This window comes from Gymnoscopelus microlampas, assembly GCF_963454915.1.
Source record: "Gymnoscopelus microlampas genome assembly, chromosome: 18".
NCBI classification, from domain to species: Eukaryota; Metazoa; Chordata; class Actinopteri; order Myctophiformes; family Myctophidae; genus Gymnoscopelus; species Gymnoscopelus microlampas.
Genome location: NC_139955.1, coordinates 42454436 through 42474918, shown reverse-complemented (window position 1 = coordinate 42474918; position 20483 = coordinate 42454436). Strand labels below are relative to the sequence as shown.

Here is a 20483-nt window from a genome sequence, read left to right as displayed (position 1 = left end):
GGTCAGCATATGTGTCGATGAAATGAAATTTGTCCCTGAGCAAGGCTCTTAACCCCTAATTGCTCACAGGTTCTCATTGGAAACAAGACCACAAGGACTTTCATGAACGACCTGTTAAAAGGAATTATCCTTATCCTTTATTACCACAGCCGTCATACGTGAGATAATATCACGACTACATGCTTGTGTATGTGTGCATGTTGGTGCCTGAAACAAGGTTCTCTTTCTGGTAGCAGAAACTGGTGAATGTATTTAGTGATGCAGTATGTGATATGATATGGCCCCCATGTCCTTCTTGATGCAGTATGTGTCGTGACATAATATGGCCCTCATGTCCCTCTTGAAGGTAATGACCATTCAGAAGAAATCCTCCTTCTCTCTGGCTTCCTTCTTGGAGAGGCTGCCCGGGGACTTCTTCTCACACACAGAGGTACACGCGCACACGCACATTTTTACTTTACTGCAGTATTTCCCATTTACAATACTTTTACTTCTACTCCACCACATCTCAGAGGCAAATATTGTACTTTTACTCCACTGCAATGTTTTTAATACTTAGTTACTTTTTAGATTAAAATTATTACATTAAAAAACACACATTAACCACTTTAGCCCTATTTTATACATAGGCTATTTGAAAATAGCCGACCTACAAGCTCACAGCGCACCGCGATGCGACACGTTATAAGCTTGTAAATCTGCTATTTTCAAACATATTAGTGCTTTTACTTTTGGTACTTTAGGTATTTTGATGCCAATACTTTTGCACTTTTACTCGAGTAGCATTTTGAACACCTTTTAATTGTAACCGAGTATTTTTTATAATGTGGTATTGCTACTTTTACTTCAGTCAAATATCTGAGCACTTCTGCCACCACTGGTGTTGATCAAACAAGTAATACGGTATTTATGTTGGACACAATTCTCAAGTTACAACTCAATCGAATTTTCCGGGAGCTCGGCATAAATAAGTGTGTGTGTGTGTGTGTGCGCTGCGCGCGCGCGCGTGCGTGTGTGTGTGTGTGTGTGTGTGTGTGTGTGTGTGTGTGTGTGGTTGTGTGCGTGTGCGTGCGCGTGCGTAGGAGGAGACGGAGGATGACAGTGACCTGTCAGACTATGGTGATGAGGCTGATGGGAGGAGGGACGCTCTGGCTGAGCCTTGCTTCATGCTGATTGGAGAGATCTTTGAGCTCAGAGGCAGTAAGGACACACTGATCATCTGTAATATAACAGAAACCTCTTATCTCCATATTACAACTCTGTGTGTGTTTTTCGTGAAAAGGAACAGTTTTTGGACATATGAGCAGCGGTGCACATAACTGGTGCGCAGGTGCGCATAAGCACCCAAAATAAATAATGCGCGGCACATCAGACGACGCGAGGCGCATTTGCGTACCAACGGCTGGGACAGGAATTTCCAAGCTTTTATTTTTTAGCAAAACTAAAAAATAAAAGCCTGGAGATCGAGGCTAGGAATTTACTTCCTGAAGCCACACTCACACAATCACGCTAAAGCACGCGTCGGCCCCATGTACAGCCATTAGGCGCAGGGGGAGGGGACGCATGCTGCACGTGATTGTGTGAGTGTTGCCTCGCATCTTGACACGTTGCGACTCGCAGCTCGCTGCACGCAGCCAGCAGCGGCTGATAGAGACTCTCGTCACCGATGATGAACGCACCGTAATGGTGCAAAATATGCCGTGAACGTCCCAATCGGGCGGATAAAAGCAGCGCAGCACAGGGCACCAACCTTGGGGGGTTCACCAAACGGCGTGAGAAAAAAAAATAAACGGTGAAAAATGGCGGAATTTGGAAGCAGAGCGTCCTTTTTTCTCACGCAGCACCCCCCCAGCACCCCCCCACACAAAACGGGACGGGACCATTTATTTGGTGCGCACCAAGTCACATCTCCAGGTGCTCTTCTGAGTACTAGACCTAAAAAGTTATGTGCACCCCTGCATATGAGGTTTCCACCCGACAGACAATATACCATAACCCATTCAATCCGGGGACGCATCTGTGTTACTTTAGATTTCTTTGGCTATTCAAAGATAGCAGATATACAGTACAAGCTCGGTGCCGCGCTATGAGCTTGTAGATCTGCAATTTTTTGAAAAATCATGATTTTGAATATATATATTTGGAGATTCTACAAATGTCCTCTAAATCCTAACAGTTTTTTTTTTTGCTGTAATCAGTGGTTCTCAAACTTTTTCATGTCAAGGACCCTAAAGATTATTTGTATTTGAGCGTGGACCCCCAAGGACCAGGGACCCCCAGTCACAAATGCTCGCTTGCAAAATATGTATATTCAAAGATTTGCACAAATTAGAAGATCTACAAGCTCATATGAGCTTGCATATCTGCTATTTTTGAATAGCCAAAGTATAAGATAATGGTTAAAGTGGTTACACGGATGCATTCCCGTTTTAATGGGTTTAGTAAAACACAAAAGGTAATTGATGGAATCATCAGTGTAAAATCAAAGAATGGATAGTTGTTGCCCTCCTGTAGCTCTGTCTTTCCTCATGACTCTCTCTGTGTTCCTCCTCAGTGTTCAAGTGGGTGAGGAAGACCCTTATTGCACTAGTCCAGGTCACGTTTGGACGCACTATCAACAAGTAAGTGGCTTTCTGTCCCTCTCTACTCTCACTTTCGGCAGGAAAAACAAAAAAAAAGGCACAAAAATATAAATACTAAACCGATATGAATCTCTGTGGTGTGGTTTTTAATTCAGACAGATGATATGAATCTCTGTGGTACCGTATGGTTTTAAACCGACTGCAGCCGAGCGAAAACAAACGGCGGCCATTAAAACTTTGTCCGCTGTTTTCTCCACTGTTTTAAAACGTCTTTTTTAACACATTGGGTGCCTGGATTTTTTAATAACAACTTACCATGGGTGCCAGCATTCTCCCCATTGACTGCGCTTTGCTGTTTAAAGCTCTAGACTCCACGACGAGCAAATCCACGTAAAAAAAAGCATGCATTCATGTAGTGCCATGACCCTGGCTACATCCTGGAACGATAACATGTCACTCGCGAGTTACAATGGGGGGGGGGGGGTCGCGCATCGCGCATGACCGGTTTTCCCCACCGGAAACAGATTCGGAGATACAGACGTTTTAAAGAAGGAAATGGACAGGAAGCGGATGGGGAGCCATGTTTTTTTTTTCGGTGATCCATCTGGCCTATCCTTCTCAGGATCACAATGGGTACTCCCAGAGCTGCTCTAGCCCCTCCTGTGTGGAAACCGTTGTAATACGGGTTTGGCACTCCGAGTAACTTTTTGCACCTTTGCAAAACCGTATAAATACGGTTTTGGCATCCCATGTGTTAAAACGCTCTCAAACTTCTTTATTGTGGCACGGAATTTACTTTTAAGATATTTTTGGGGTAGCATTTAATTGTTTAACTACATATATGTGGTCAATTAATCATGACGGAGCCTATTTAAAAATACAAATTCAGAGAACCGGCAGGGGCGGGCAGTGACACTCATGTATCCGAATAAAGCAACCTATTTTCGGCATTGTCCCTTTCAAATGTCCCCTTGCGTCACTGTGGTTGCTCTGTGGTGGTGGTGGAACGAACTGCTGATTGGCTGAAGGGGTTGTCAGTCAACGGTATTACACCCGCCCACAGCCAAATAGACAGATAGGAGTTCATGCCAGACTCACTCCTAAAAATCAAATGGAAATGGGATTTCCGGAGGAGGGGGGGGGGGTTTACCAGGCTAGATATCAATCTCTGTGGCATGTTTTTTTTTATTCCAGACAGATCCGAGACACGGTGAACTGGATCTTCTCTGAGCAGATGTTAGTCTGTTACATCAACTTGTTCCGCGACACGTTCTGGCCCAACGGGAAGCTGGCGCCGCACCTCAACGTGCGGACAGACTCCGAACGCAGCGAGACCAAGGAGAGAGCCCAGCAGAAGCTGCTGGACAACATCCCAGGTAAAACCTAATGTCTTAATGAAAGAGAATAAAGTCTGCACACTGGTAGTTGCAAAAAGCTCCAGAATGTATTGCTCGTCAACGTTTCGGCCTGTTCAGGCCTTCATCAGGACATATATGACATATATGTCCTGATGAAGGCCTTAAAATGACACGTTCCCGTTTCTAAATGGCTTAAACACTGAATTGCCTTGTCGATTGTCATGACCTTTGACCACCTCTTTTCCCCTCTTTCCATTGATGATGTCATCTGTGATGTCAGAGGCCCTGGCAAATCTGGTTGGCCAGCAGAATGCCCGCTACGGGATCATCAAGATCTTCAACGCCCTGCAAGAGGCTAGTGCCAACAAACACCTTCTCTATGTAAGACATACCAGCAGCAACACAATAAAACAGACCGCCTGCATTCTTTAATTTAAAAGGATCCCTGGCCAATAAGCCTACAGAGATGGTGTCTGTGCAGCAAACAGTGACACCCGCTGGTCAAATAAAGTACAAATACAAGCATAACGAGCATTATTATTTCCAATCTTGAACCAGTGCTTCTCAAACTTTTTCATGTCAAGGACCCCCAAAATGATATGTATTTGGCCGCGGACCCCCATCAACAAATATTTTGTTCCAGGGACCCCCAGAAGATTTTAGTTAAAAATGTTAACTTTATATATTCAAAGATTTGAAAGAAAATCATGATTTAAAAAAAAAGAAGCAGATCTACAAGTGCCACGCTATGACCTTGTATATCTGCTATTTTTGAATAGCCAAACTATAAAATATGGATAATGGGGTTACAATAATTGTTGTTGTGCATCATAACGTGTTGCACTGCAACTCTTGTCGATTTTTTTTGCCATGTCTGTCTCTGGGTGAGTTGGTTGCAAGCATTGGTTGAACTGCCCAACATCAACTTGGACTGTTTAGAGTTATTGTTCTTCCTTTTCAACCTGGTATCCAATCCAGTGAATTTAATACATAGGACCACAATGGAAATGAGCCCTCAGGATTTTTTTGTGTTATCCTTTTAGCATCATTGTATAACTGTATATCTGTACTTTTTGCAAACCGTTAATAAAGTATTCAATCAATCCATTTTCCTCTCCCCCCCCCCCCCCCCCCCCATCCTCTCCCCTCCTCTCCTCTCCTCAGGTACTGATGGAGATGTTTCTGAAGGAGCTGTGTCCTGAGCTCAACATGGAGGTGGAGAACCTAAACATCTGAACACACGTTTCCGGTGACACCAGACATTCTGCCAGCCACATGTTTTCCAAGCCTTTCTATAGTCTGACCAACCACAAGCTGCCAAATGAGACTGGACTGCCTGTCGCTTTATGTAACGACAAAGAGCAATTCAAAGCTGAGACCCCCCCGGAGCGATCTATCGGCAGAACTTTGCTGTGAACTGACGGACAGACGGACGGACGGGGCTGGTGTTCTTGACACAGAAAGAGCAAATCATGAAGTTGAACGGCTCGCAGAGTTGTGCTCTGTGACCCATGAAGACCGGGAACGCATCTGTGTGTCACTTTTAGATGTCTTTGACTATTCAAAAAATAGCAGATCTACAGCTTGTATATCTGCCATTTTTGAAAAAAATCGAAAATTTGTGCAAATCTCTGAATATATATATATTTTTTTTAAAGCAAACGTTTGTAACTCAAATCTTTGCTTCTGCGGGATTCTACAAATCTCTTCTAAATCCTAACATTTTTTTTGAAAAACGTATGTTGTTATATCAGTGGTTCTCAAACTTTTTCATGTCAAGGACCCCCGCAATTATATGTATTTGGCCGCGGACCCCCATCTGAAAATATTTAGTTCCAGGGACCCCCCCCACCCAGAAGCAAAGATTTGAGTCAAAAATGTTCCTCTTGAAGAATATATTCAAATATTTGCACAAAATGTTCAAGATTTTTCAAAAAATAGCAGATCTACAAGCTCATAGCGCGGCACTCGGTGCCGCGCTATGAGCTTGTAGATCTGCTATTTTTCAAATAACCAAAGTATAAACATAATGGTTAAAGTGGTGACACAGATGCGTTCCCGGTCTTAATGGGCTAACTAGAAGGAACACCCTGGAATCTGTTTTCCAACCCGTGTCCGGCAAACGGACAAGAGAGAGCACGTCTGTGCCAAAAAGAAAGAAAAGAAATAGAGCCAGCATCCATCCAGTAACAGAACATTATGTTGTCGTCGTTTTCTTTTTTTAAGATTATTATTATTGTTATTATAATCTTTTGTTTCTCATGTCTGCTATATTGTTGACGGTAACGGTAAGAGAGAGTGGCAGGAAAGGCGGTAAAGAGGCAGGGGTCGGGTTCGAGCCCGCACTAGACTAGCTGAAGGAAGGAAGGACCACAGCCTTTATTTATGTGGTACGTATGCACTCATGACCAGGGCGAGCCACTAGGGGGAGGGGAGCGCCCCCCCGAAACTTACGTTATCCAACATAATCCATCATGATTTCTGCGATCCAATCGTTCTGTTTTTTTCTGTGTTAAATTATGGGGTACCACAAAGATCACTTCTTATGTGTGCCTCAGCGTAAAGCCTGAGATTATACTTAGTTGCACACAGGTGCCAGAAGAATTGCTGATCTACAAGATCAACGTGGCACAGCCTAGGGCGCGGACACAATGGGAACTTGTGGATCGGATATTTATGGTTAGTGACACAGAATGCGCGACCAAGTATGTAACATAATATATTTAGTTCTGGTATCAATGCACGGGTCTACAAACTAAAAGAACGAGTGTTGGCCTACGATGGACAGCGGTTCCACCAGACCTGCTTTTTTCCAAATAGTATTCCATGTCTACGTCATGGAATCTCTCTCTCTCTAGTCTACAAACTAAAAGAACGAGTCATGGAATCTCTCTCTCTCTCTAGTCTACAAACTAAAAGAACGAGTGTTGGCCTACGATGGACAGCGGTTCCATCAGACCTGCTTTTTCCAAACAGTATTCCATGTCTACGTCATGGAATCTCTCTATCAGCTGGGACTGGGTGGTGAGGTAGACCCCGATCATGGAATCTCTATGGTGGCTGTAAACCCTGATCAAGTCTTATCATCTGCAGGGGGCCAGTTGCGCCGCCTCACACTTAAGTTCAAACTTAGCCTAGTTATAGCTTGACCCATTCAATCCGGGGACGCATCTCTGTCATTTTTAGATTTCTTTGGCTATTCAAAAATAGCAGATATACAAGCTCACAGCGCGGCACCGAGTGCCGCGCTGTGAGCTTGTAGATCTGCTATTTTTGAAAAATCGTGAAAATGTGTGCAAAACTTTGAATATATATATATAACTCAAATCTTTGCTTCTGGGGGTCCCTGGAAGAAAAATGTTATAAATATATATTTAAAGATTTGAATAGCCAAATAAATCTAAAAATGACACATACTTTCCTGGTCTAAATGTTTAAAAAAAAAAGCCATTTAAGCTATAACTAGGCTTAAGTTTGATCTTAGTGTGAGGTGGTGCAACTGGCCCATGCAGATCCTTGTTGTAAAATGCAGCCGGAGCTGAAGCTGTTCAGTGAAACCGTCTTCAACAACAGCCAGGACTTGTACGCAGTGCAGACCTCTCTCCACATTCCTCCAACGAACGCACACAAGCTGAGCAACAGCACCCATGTTCTGTGATCGTTGTTAAAAAAAAAAAAAAAGTAGTACACCCCAACAAACGACTTATTTTCTATCAATTACACACCCCATGAAGCCTTGAATTCATAGAGATTTTTTTTTTTTTTTTTTTTTGCATTCCTTAGCCAATAATTTGATGACCGGCGGAGTCGACTCAAGGAGTTGGACCTACTGACCGATGAACCGGTCATCAAATTATTGTCTCAGGAATGCGACAGAAACTAAAGATTCTCCATGAAATTCAAGGCTTCATGGGCTGTGTAATTAATAGAAAATAAGTCATTTTTTTGGGTGAACTACTCCTTTAACTGTGCAATATGTCGTCATGTAAAAGTCATTGTGACAATTTTATTTGTGATTATTATTGATAGATTTTTATTTTTACCAAAAACTATTGTTTAGAGAGCGTTTATATAAGCAATAAATTGCAACAAAAAAAAGAAAAAATTGGTCCTGATTGGTTGCTGTGATGTGCCGGTGGCAAGCTGCCATAGTAACTCAGATTTTGGCAGTGGTGGACAGTAACTAAGTACATTTACTTCAGTACTGTACATTTGAGGAGTGTTTATTTTTTGTCTTTTGCTAGCTGTTGACTTTCACTCTGCTACATTTTAAATAGAAATATTGTACTTTTGACTCCACTACATTTCTATGAAGGGACTCTTGGGATCTAAACTTACAAACATATAATATATGTCGTAATATTATTACGAATTAACCACTTAAGCCCTATTTCAAATATAGTGAAAATAGCCGATCTATAAGCTCACAATGCATTGCAGCGCAACACGTTTTGAGGTTGTATATATGCTATTTTCTAAATTTCTGACACGTTCTGACAATTTCTGAAAAGGTAGTTAGTAACCTGAACTTTTGAATACTCGAATATACCTTGTCTACCACTGGATTTTGGCGGGTTGTGAATTTATGACCAGTATAGGCAGGAAATCGCGGAAGGAGGAAAACTGAACAGCCGGGTGATTGATGGAAACACACTTTAGCTGTCCAGTCTCTGACAGGCACGTGAAAGGACATAAAAAGCTCTTGAGAGGAAAATGCATTGCATTAAGTGACATTAAAAAGCATTCATAGTTTTGAGCTTTACTAGAGTAGATTAGAGCAGTGGTTCTCCCAACTTTTTTTCATGTCAAGAAAATGTATATTCATTTGGCCGCGAACCCCCGTACAAGATTCAGTCTTTGTATATCTGGTTAAAATGGTTAACAGATTCTGATTCTTTATTTACACATTTTGCTGGGGACCCCCTGGAACCCACTCAGGTAGGAGGGGGCCAAACACCTTGAGTTTCCCCGAGTATGTAGAATTAGTTGGATGACCACAATGAATAATGTGGCCTAAAGACGAATACGTTCATATGACATCACAAACAGCTAAGAATTGGGAAGGTAAGATAGTAGTAGTTGGTAGCTATACAGCTCTGCTGTTCTCTCTGTTCATCTCTGGCAGTAAACCTAAATTATATAAAAATCTTTTGAAAATAGCCGATGTACAAGCTCACAATGTCACAGCGCAACGCATTGTGAGCTTGTAGATCGGCTATTTTTACAATGGCCCGAAATGTACATAGGGTTGAAGTACTTAATGTTAATTAAGTAAAAAAAAGAGAAACCTCAAAATTGTACTTAAGTACAGTACTTGAGTAAATGTACTTCACACCACTGCGTGTGGCCGGGGCTCACTATTGACAGGTGCATTGCCATTGCTGTGTGTGTGTGTGAGTGTGTGTGTGTGTGTGTGTGTGTGTGTGTGTGTGTGTGTGTGTGTGTGTGTGTGTGTGTGTGTGTGTGTGTGTGTGTGTGTGTGTGTGTGTGTGTGTGTGTGTGTGTGTGTGTGTGTGTGTGTGTGTGTGTGTGTGTGTGTGTGTGTTCAGTCCAGCAATCATCTCAGTCATGTTGTTGGGTAGGAGCATGTGCTGCCCTGTGTGAAGCTCCATGGAAAAGTGGAGATATTTTACAAAATGCACGTTTTCTGCCGCAACTTTCAAGACTAGATGACAATAGCTGACCCCAAGTCAGCAGCAGTTAATTATTGGGTGAGTAGGCCTACACACATGCAGTGCCACAACTTTTAATGCCCTGCCATGATGGGTCTACTTAACAATGTGTCCCTGTCTGGCAAAAAAAAAAATATTTTGTTTTTTTACATACAGTAACATTATATTGTTCTTATTCTGATCATAAGACCCAATTAATTACTGAGTGTCTGTCTCCAGGTTTCCTTCAGGATATATATAATATGACACGTATTTATTGCAACACCATGGCATATTTAGGAGTCCAACTAGTAGTGGTTCTCTTTTTTTATTTTATTTACAATGACCCCCTCAACTCTGAGAGTGTACAAATGGAACCAAATGGACCCGTAAGGGTCCATTTGGTTCCATTTGTACACTCTCAGAGTTACAGACCTGTTATGGTAATTTTACGGCTAGCTCTTTGTCTTTCTGGTAATATTAATGTCCACTCATTGTGTATGTCCGTGGCAAAAAAAATGAATTTTGACCAAAATGACCACCAGAAGCCAGCGTGGCGATGACCCCCTGGTCTACTACCTGTTCAACTGATAATTTAATTGCTGTAGAAACAAGTCACTGACGTTGGTATAGTCACATAATTTAGCCATGAAACTTTTGTGTGGAAAAGTGACTGAAGTCTGACAAAATCCATCTTTTCATGGCTTACATACATAGGCAGGCTGCACATAGCAAGCAAGTGGACTTGCTTGTGGAACTACAGCACCATCTGCTGTAGGTTTTATGTTAAGCACCACCAGAACTGAACTGGTGACCCCACTGTGTATTACTGCAGTGGCCTCTATGCAAATATAATATTACTATGCATACCTCTACTGTCAGGCAGAAACCAGCTATGTCAAACATATGAACTAATTCAGGAAAACATGTTTTTTTTTAGAACAACACACAACTGCCTCATCAAAGTTGGTATGGTGACTTAATACATTGTCAGATACTTGAATGTGTCCTTATATTATTACCCCTTTACCTACAGTAGCTCAGGTCCATAGCGTTAGTTAAGGAGAACTCCCTCTAACGATATGGACCACAACCATTTTTGTTCAAGAAGGGACGGAGTCACGGAGAGAAGCAAAAGCTTAATGGTGGACTCATTTGCCATGACTGCCCTCTTCCAAGGTCTCAAAAAGGTCAGGATCACCATAGTTATGCTTATACTCAGTACATTTACTCAAGTACTGTACTCAAGTAAAATGTTGAGGTATTTTTTTTTTTTACTGTAGTGGAGTATTGCCAATTTTCAATACTTTTACTTTACTAAATCTCTGAGGAAAATATTGTACTTTCACTCCACTACAATTATTTGAAAACTTAAGTTACTTGTAGAACTATTTTCCAATACAGTAGCTTGTAGATCGTCTATTTTTAGTACATTTTAGTACTTTTAGTTTTGGCACTTTAAGTATATATATATATATATATATATATATATATATATATATATATATATATATATATATTATTATTTTTTTTTTCTTAAATTTTTATCCTGCGATTTTTGTAACCGATTTCTTTTTCACCCGGTGCCAATTTCCTAAGTGATCCTGGGCACTACACCAGCGCTACACCAGCGCTACACCAGTCCCCCACAGCCTGGGGAGGCCAGGGCCGAGCTCATGCTTCCTTCAGTCCATGAGAGCCAACTGACCACCTTGTCACCTGACAGGTGACAAGTACACATATACAAGTATATTTTGATGCCAATAATTTGTACTTTTACTCAAGTAACATTTTGAACACAAAACACATTTTGTAACAGAGTATTTTCTACATTGCGGTATTGATACATTTAGAGTAAAAAATGTGAATACTTTTTCCACCACTGCTTATACTACTGCTTAGTCCATTTTAACCAATGGAATTATTTATTTGCAGGTGGAGGTGACTGGAGTCTGACGCCATCATCATTGGAGCTGTTGGCACTGGACTCTAATTGTAATGATTTTGTCCAATTACACAGCATTATATTTACCACTACCACATGCATCGTTTGGTATGCGGTCAGGTTTAGGCCTGGCTCAGGGAAGCGGACGTCCCTGCCATGCATAGTCCACTATGGGCACCGTTGGAGGTGCGACAGGCCCAAGGCCTAGCAGGAAGACCATCCCTGGACCCCATGTACAACCCACCACTTAAAGGTAGGGTCCAAGTGATATTTTTTTGTTAAAAAGGTTAAAGTACTATATTCTGATCGTAATCATTGCTACAGAGCGTTTGTTTGGTCACAGGGGTCTCTCCAGGCAGCTACCAAAGTAAATTACGTACCCTACCTTTAAGCTTCAGGTGGGCTACATGACACAACATGTAGGGTCATCTTTTTTTGACCCATTTGGAACAAGGCAGGAACAACAAACGGTGTAAGGATTCCGCCAGCCACCACCAGGTAAGCAAAATCAACACTTATGTGTATTTAATGCAATGATTTTAAGTGCTAGGAATGGTTTCATGGAAACGTATAAGCTTTTTAAAACTTATGATAAAGTCTTTCCAATGAAATAGTATTTTAATAAGGTTTCATCTTTATTCGAGGTAATTTGTAACCTTTTTGCGATAATTTTTTGTTTAATGAAGTTAATGATTTCTTTCAGATTGAATGACACTGTGCTCTTTGGTTCCATGTGAACTGTGTGGGAAATCCCCCTTTTGAGGAGGACTTCTTTTGCCCTGCCCTGCCACCAGCTAGCCTCGCCTCATCATCATGCATGTTCGACAGATGCTACAGGTTTGATGTTTACTTTGGAGCAAGCATTCAGTTGTTGTTTTTTTTCACTCCATTCATTTGATCATTTACCCTTGACTGGTGTTCATGCCATTTATTATGATCTTGTACTTCCTAGAGTGTCTGCCCTGAGGGAAAGTTGCTTCTGTGGATCTGCATTCTGGTTCATTTAGAGTTGTTCTGGGTCCCGTTTCAGGCAAACCGAATCAAGGCAGAATTAAATCATCCTGGAAATAAGCCAAATCCAGGTTTGACAAAGTCTGCTCAGTGCAGCCTGGTTTATTCCATTCCACTAACAGGCTAAGAAGGAGCGACTTTGTCGAGCCAGGATGGTCAAGCCAGGCTGACTCTGCGTTCACGTATTCCTTTAAAAGGCCATGAGGTCGATCGTAGATGCATTGATATATCATGGAAAAGACGAGAGCAGCCCTTTTCTCCCAGATGGAAGCTTACGAAGAAGTTAAAGCAATTATTAATATAAAAGGAAACACGGCCGCAATTATAAAAAGCGTGGCAAACTATTGCTGAGGGATTGAATGCATAAGTCTTCCAAAAATATAGTATGGGCCTTTGGAAAAAAAGGTGTGTGTCTTTTCTAGCTTCACGATGGCGTGCCCTTTTTTGCTCGACATGCAAGACGAAGAGGCGCTGATCTTGCGTAGGGCACTGAGAAGGGAAAGGGTGTTTAGGGACAGGTATTTATATGAGCGATATAGATTTTCGGGGGACGGCATGCGTCACATTTGTAGACTGCTTGGCCCCCGAATAGTTTGATTATTTTATACTTTGGCTATTCAAAAAAACGCAGATCTACAAGCTCATAGCTTTGTAGATCTTTGCTTCTGGGTGTCCCCGGAACAAAACGTTTGCATGTCAACATTTTATGTATTTGGCCACGGAACCCCATCTCAATATTTATGTTTTTCAAAAGTTGCAGATCTACAAGCTCGTAGCACGGCACTCGGTGCCGGGCTATGAGCTTGTATATCTGCTATTTTTGAATAGCCTAAGTATAGTATAAAATAATGGTTAAAGTGGTTACACAGATGCGTTCCCGGTCTTCATGGGTTAATGCATCTTATTTTACTGTTTCAGATCTGTGACGTTGACCTCCTGTTCAGTATAATGTAGTGGCATTGTGGCCAGGGTCAGCGCATGACGCCAGGATCTTTAGATCATGCACACTTTCCCAGCGACTGGAGCCAGGTAAGTCGCACCAATTTGTTCCATCATGATAGTTTCCAACGTTTTACCCTACTATTTATGCAGCCCTAACTATTGCGTTTTTGTTCTCAGGTGAATTCCCAGGCCTGCTTCTGGGAGACGAGGGGTATATACATGTGAGCCCTACCTTCTGACCCAATTCCCAGAACCCCAGACCCCAGTAGAACGAAATGACTACAACCACGCTCATGCCCAGACAAGGGCACGAATTGAGCTGGCCTTTGGTGTTCTGAAGGCCAGATTTCAGTGCCTGCACCACCTCAGGGTCACACCAGACAGCTGAAAATGAGCGACATTCCCCTTTAAGTGTATCCAATAACTGTTTAGCTACTGGATACTGCAGCAGACCGTCTCCTCGGACCATGGGATGTGAACTAGCTGTCCAGGACATGCGATCCAAAAGCCAGGGCACTCGCTTGTCGCGACCTTCAATGATTTAGAACCGACAAATTGCTTGATTTGCTCGTATTCTAATAATGTAAATCAGTTTTTTTCACACATTTCTCTACATGACATCATTATTGCATGCTGTCCTACACAATATTTTGCCGGGATGAGGAAGGAGAGGTCTCCCACAGTGATGGAGGACAGAGACTGGGAGGATATCGCACACCACCACCCAGACAACGCTGAGGGGACAGTCGCCGGGGAACAATATGCACATAATTATTTTGCGTAATGTTTTGAATTCCTTGAAGGATTATTTGTTAAACCTTTGAATGCAGTAAAGCATCATTTCTGTTACTCTTCATGTGTCTCTTATTTGGCATTAAAGCACACTATTTAGGTTTCATTTTTGTGTAATCCTTCACAATTTAAATAAATTAAAAGGAACTCAAACTATAATTAACTATCACATGAGTCATTGTGACACAATTATGATTTATGGTCACACACTATTTCAGTAATATAATGATATCTTATTGTATTTATTTTATTTGAATGCAGGGTAATTAAAATGAGTCCATATACTGTAGGTGTTGAATTAACTCTGGAAAAAGTTGTTGGTTTACGATTGGCGTCATTGGACTAACAGCTTTATTTCACACAACTGGGGCACTTAGGCACTGGATTAAGAAAGCTTGTAATACGTTCATTCTGTAAAGCTTGACAGAATAAATCTCCATGGTAATGTGGCATTGCTTTCATGAGACGGTCATGGATAAACATCCAGGATAACTAGCTAAATTAATCTGGCCAGATAACTCTGTTTTCATGAGACCGAATCATGGCTATAAGCCAAGATATTCATCTAGGATAGCTGATAAATCCTGGCTTAATATGATATCCAAGTTTAGTCTAACAGGCCCCTGGTAGCCCACGATGTGGACAAAATGTCATATCTCGGTATGTATGCCAAATATATCGATACGATATACGATATTACCGTTCAAATTTCATATTCTATATTTTAAGTGTTGCAACGTCAAATTCTTTAAAAAACTGCATAATAAGTACATTTCACTCTTAATTTTAAGTGCTATTGGGTTCACACACTTGTTATTTGATATTCAAAGTGTAGCAACAATGAAAACTAAGCATTCTTCAAAAAACAGAATAGCTTTAACAAGTCAGTATCACTCTTAACTTTAAGTCTCCTATTTTTGGGTTCACGCACTTGTTATTTGATATTCTAAGTGTAGCAACAACGAAAACTAAGCATTCTTCCAAAAATAGCAAGTCAGTCTAACTCTTATTTTGAATTTCTGACCGAAAGTAAAACGCTTACGACAGGTGCTCTTATTTTGAAGACCAACCGTCCGGAAGTGCAGTGTTTACTCCCGTTTGACTTGACGGGTATTTTGTAACTTATTGACGGACATTTCTAGTGAAAGACAAGTCACTGAGTTCAATAAAAACGAACGTGAATCAGACGAATGGACATAAACAGTCAAGCTTTTCATACAGAAGGCTTTAGTCAGCTTGCTACATGAAGGACATGTGTTTCAGACGACGCCATAGGCCTAATAATTCATTTTCAATGAAAGGTGAGTGGAGGAGCAGTCTGACACACACACACACACACACACACACACACACACACACGTCCCGTGCCAGAGTTGAGTTGGCTTTCACCAAGTTCATAACAACGCCACATGCAGAGAAACAGAGCGTTTAAATTTCAGTTCCCGCTCGCGCGCGCGCGCACACACACCCCAACAGGCACATGAGAGAGACGGAGAAATGGAGGGGTGCAGTTTTAAAATTGTATTGTGTATCTTTTGAGTGAAATTCCCAGCTCCTCAGGGGTGATTAGTCTCACCTGCTGTTTGTGGGGGGGGGACAAGGGTTAAAAATGATGGACTCTACCTTTTAATTATAGTTTATTTGGCCTAGGCTCTATGCACAGCAGCCATATTGGAAAGAAATTGGGCCTCTTCTTACTTCCTTCACAGGTGTTACCAATGATGCTAAATTAAGGCTCTGTTCCATTCTGGTCAGGGTGCTGATATTGTGCATGTTGGTTGGCTCACTAGAAACACTCCATGTTGGATCCCAAATGGCCCCTTATGGTGGGTGTGTAACTCTGAGACGGGTCCATTTGGTTCCATTTGTACACTCTCAGAGTTATGGGGGTCCTTGAAAATAAGACAACCAACTATGCCACACTAAATGGAACAGAACCTTAATTTAACCTTAATTAAACAGAACTCAGGTTTCTTCCATGTGATTGTTGTTGTGTAGCCTACTATAGCAGGAGAACTAATGTCTGAAAACTGTCTCATTGTATGTGTACATTACTGGTTGAATAGCTTGATTTTGATTGTGCTATTTAGCAGAATATTTTGAGGATGTAACAACTTCTATTAACAAACACATGACTATGACTATCAGAGCCCATGTGTCCTCCTTGTATTTCCTATTTCCATCCAGTTAATTGCGGCCTTGTGAATGTTTTCATTGATTATAATGTTTGGTGATAGTGTGCTGGATTGGGCCTTGGTCTGTAATGGTCTGACAATTTACTTAATTGACACCTTGTATCAGCATTATACTGTAGCTATAATGTTGATGATTAGATTTAGTATATTGTGCATTTGTAAAGTTCTGATCTTTACTTGCTTACAGTATTTGTTTGGAACATCAGCAATTGATGTGTGTGCACATGACATGACAACAATGTATAGACCTATCTCCCATAGACATACAAAATATCATTCATGTGCAACTGAAGAGGCGTGTTGTAGTGAGTCCAGGTTAATGTGCTTGATATGTATTAGTGATATGTGTATGATATTTGCTTAGAGGCTACTGCACTAATAAACAGTGGGTCACCAGTTGAACTGGTGGTGCTTAACATACAGGGCTGTCTTGTGTTCTGCAGCAATGAACAAGTCCACTTGCTGACATATGCAGCAATGAAAAGATTGATAGGCTATTGTGCATTTGTCAGACTTGACACTAAAGTTTGTGTTTTCATGGCTAAATGTGACTATACCAACGCCATTGACTTATTTCTACAGCTATTCAATTATCAGTTGAACGGAGCGCTTTATATTTCTTTGGAAACCACGGGTAACCAGATAATCGAGTCGTGTTGTTTCACACGTTCACATCTGGACACGCATGATGAGATCAAATACATTGTTTCAGTCAGTCATCAGTGTCTTTAGGCGAGACGGGTTGAACGCTTGACCCTGTGTGATCATTTGATTTGTTTTTATTATCATAGCTGTGTTTCATGAATACCAAAAAAGTAAACTTCTCGTGCACTGACGTGCAGGTATGTTCACCTCTAAGTTTCTTTCTTTCTTATTTCTCTCTTTCTCTCTCTTTTTATACAGTGTCCCTCCCATCCTACCCCGGACCATAGGAACCATGTACACCGGTGCAAGAGTCAAGGCGTTCTCCTATCCGGCTGTGAATGCTGGATCCTGAAGCCTGCTCTACAGAAGTCTCTGGCCACTGTGTGCTCTCCACCAGGATGCTATGTGTAGTACTAGACATCAACCAACCATGCATCTGTATGAGGGGCTACCATGAGGATGAGTGAGAAAATGGCAGTCGGGAGAATGAGGCTGGTCTGTGCCATTGACACCAGGAGCTCCAGTGTACTTCAGTACAATTTTGAGGTATTTTTGACTTTACTGGAGTATTTCCAATTTTCAATACTTTTACTTCTACTCCACTACATCTCAGAGGCATATATTGTACTTTTGCTCCACTACACTTATTTGAAAGCTTTAGTTACTTTGCAATTATCATTTTTTATATTATAAAACATTACATTACGGAAGAATTAACCACTTAATGAAAAATCTGGTCAATAGAAAAATTGGGAGCAACCAAAACTTTTCTTTTCCTTCCGGTGAAATGTTTTCTTTTCCGGCCAAAAAGCGTATTATACAGAGAAGCTGGGGTGCTGAGAGGCTTCCCACCTCCGAGAACAGCCTTTCAACAACACAAAACAGCCTTTGTTTAGGTGTGTAGCCAAAAGGTTTTGTTTATTTTCACTACTGTTGGAGCCCTCGCAGGGCAGTGGAATTCCTTGTACATGCGCAGAGCCCAGCGCCTGGCAGAGCGTTCGAGAGAACTCACTTACGCTCTGGACCAGGGCTAGGTTCATTTTAAGGGGGTCTAAATTGACCCTTTCAACTCTGTAACTCTGACAGTGTACCCTAACGGGTCCATTTGGTTCCATTTGTACACTGTCAGAGTTAAGAGGAGACCTTGAAATGTCAAAGTTTGAGAACCATTGCTTTAACGTACCTGTAGCCGAACCCAATAATAGTATCGTTAGCCTAGCTTGTAGCAACACGCATGAATGCAGCGTGTAGCGTGTTTGTGTGTGTGTGTGTGTGTGTGTGTGTGTGAGTGTGAGTGAGGGGTGCATTATGATCTAACCTGGTTTTTAGACCAGGGGCGTCAATTGGGTATGGCAGGCTATTGCAGCTGCCATACCCTGGCTCCAGGGAAGAAAAAAAAAAGAAGTACTTTTTTGATAATAAATCGGGAAAATCAGGCAAAAATAAGAATTAAATAACATAACCCTAACCTAACCCGAATCCTAACCCTAAAACCGAAATAAAGTAACCAGAAACTGGAAAAAAACGAACCCAACCCGCCCAGAACCGCACAAAAATTTTGCGTGCATGCTGCCATACCTTAGCTTTTGCTGAACTGACGCCACTGTTTTAGACGTTGGATATTGGTTCTGACTAATACCAAGTGTGGTCTTGATAGGATGTTATGGGATCAGTGTATAGTTCTATACCAGGGGTCTTCAATGTTTTTCAGGCCAAGGACCCCCTTAGCTGTCAGAGAGATGAAGCAGGGACCCCTCCACTACATATTGTATAACGTAAACGTATTGCAGATTAAACTTTGTCATAGATAGCTTCATAGACTTATTTGACAGCACTGTCATCAGTGATGTGTACATTCATGATGTTTGTTTGTTTGCACATTTTATTTTCTATTAATATGTTGATTTTCAGAAATGTAACACTTAAACCCTCAACTTAGTACTTTGTAAACTTGACCTTTCGCTCTGTACTTCACTCTTTTCCCCCTGTACACCAAATCTCTAAAGCCAAAAATACGGAGCTTGCAGATCTGGTATTTTTGCAAATGTTCCCCTGAGAATAAGATGCTAGGGTTCAAGTGGTTAATGTAAAATAAAATAAATCTTATCACACAAACATTTTAAGGCCCTCCTATTGTAAATCTAAGGACCACCTAGGGGTCCCGGACCCCCTGTCAAAGACCCATGTTGTTCTATAACCAGGTGTTGGCTGTGTACTGGGTGTTGTGTTGTCAGGCTGTACTGGGATCAGTTGGTAGAACTGGACATTGGTTCTATAACCAGGTGTTTAGTGTTGGGTTGTACTGGGATCAGTGTGGCAAAGTTTGCATGGAATGGAGTACACTAAAATATTTATCATTGACTGTAACTAGATTAAAATATAAACCCTTTTTGTTGACTGAAACAAAACTAAATACTTAATGTTTTGTTGGACTAAGATAAAGACTAAAATGCTCGACTTTTAGTCCACTAAAACTTGACTAAGTAGAAACAGGATGAGGTTGACTAAATACGATGCAAACCAACAAGGGCGATTGAAACTGGACTTGCATATAAAAATGGCTGTTAAAATCTAACACTGGTACAGTTACCCAGGGGGCAAAGGGGGGTGTGCTGCATTTGCCCTGCCATCAAAGGTTGGCCACCAGAAATAATATCTATGACCCAGTAGGATCACAACCTATATGGACAACCCGGTCAATTTTTTGCTGGAAATCCAATATGGCCGCCCCAATATTGGCCCCTATCAGAAAATAGCTTTGGCGATAACTTTTGAACCAGATGGGCTAGAAATGCAAACTTGGTGTCTATTTCATGGTTTCAGAGCATGAGATACTCAATGGAATACTTATCTTTATGATTAGGTGTGTCTGGACCTTTACTTTGCATATTTCCAAGATGGACGCCACCCAAAAATGAGTTTTACTATGACTTTTACAGTGACAGCTAACTGTTATGGCAAAAAGTCTGCTTTTTAAGCAATATGAACACATTTGGTCAGTTTGAGCTTTCATTTCTATGTTGTCAATATGGCTGCAGTCATAAATAATGTATGGTATTACATTTTTGCTCAGATTCTATCTATAGTTGTGGGGATGATTGCAGTGAAAAATCTGAGAAAAAGCCCACAATGTATCTTATGTATCATTTTAATAAACTAACTACAATATAAACAGACACATGCACACTCCAAGACTTGCCAAAAACTCCAACTTTAGGGCTATACAAATTAACATAGTGGTATGCATTCAAGTAACATAACAAAATATAGACTACTTAGTGACAAACAGAGTAAAAGCGGATTTGAGGTTGCCTACAAAAGGTTCATTTTGACCTCTATGGTGCTGTCTTGCCTGCTTCTAA

General features: G+C 41.3%; 1 protein-coding gene across 1 annotated transcript in view; it reads left to right on the top strand.

Moving 5' to 3' along the window:
* snx25 (sorting nexin 25) overlaps nt 1-5325 on the top strand; it is a 37879-nt gene extending 32554 nt beyond the window's left edge. Inside the window, exons 17-22 of the mRNA XM_084041007.1 lie at nt 347-430; nt 1083-1200; nt 2555-2621; nt 3777-3958; nt 4221-4321; nt 5105-5325. Of these exons, the coding sequence (XP_083897133.1) occupies nt 347-430; nt 1083-1200; nt 2555-2621; nt 3777-3958; nt 4221-4321; nt 5105-5176 (624 nt within the window). The 3' untranslated portion in view covers nt 5177-5325. The remainder of the gene's footprint in view (nt 1-346; nt 431-1082; nt 1201-2554; nt 2622-3776; nt 3959-4220; nt 4322-5104) is intronic.
* Nucleotides 5326-20483: the final 15158 nt, after the last annotated feature.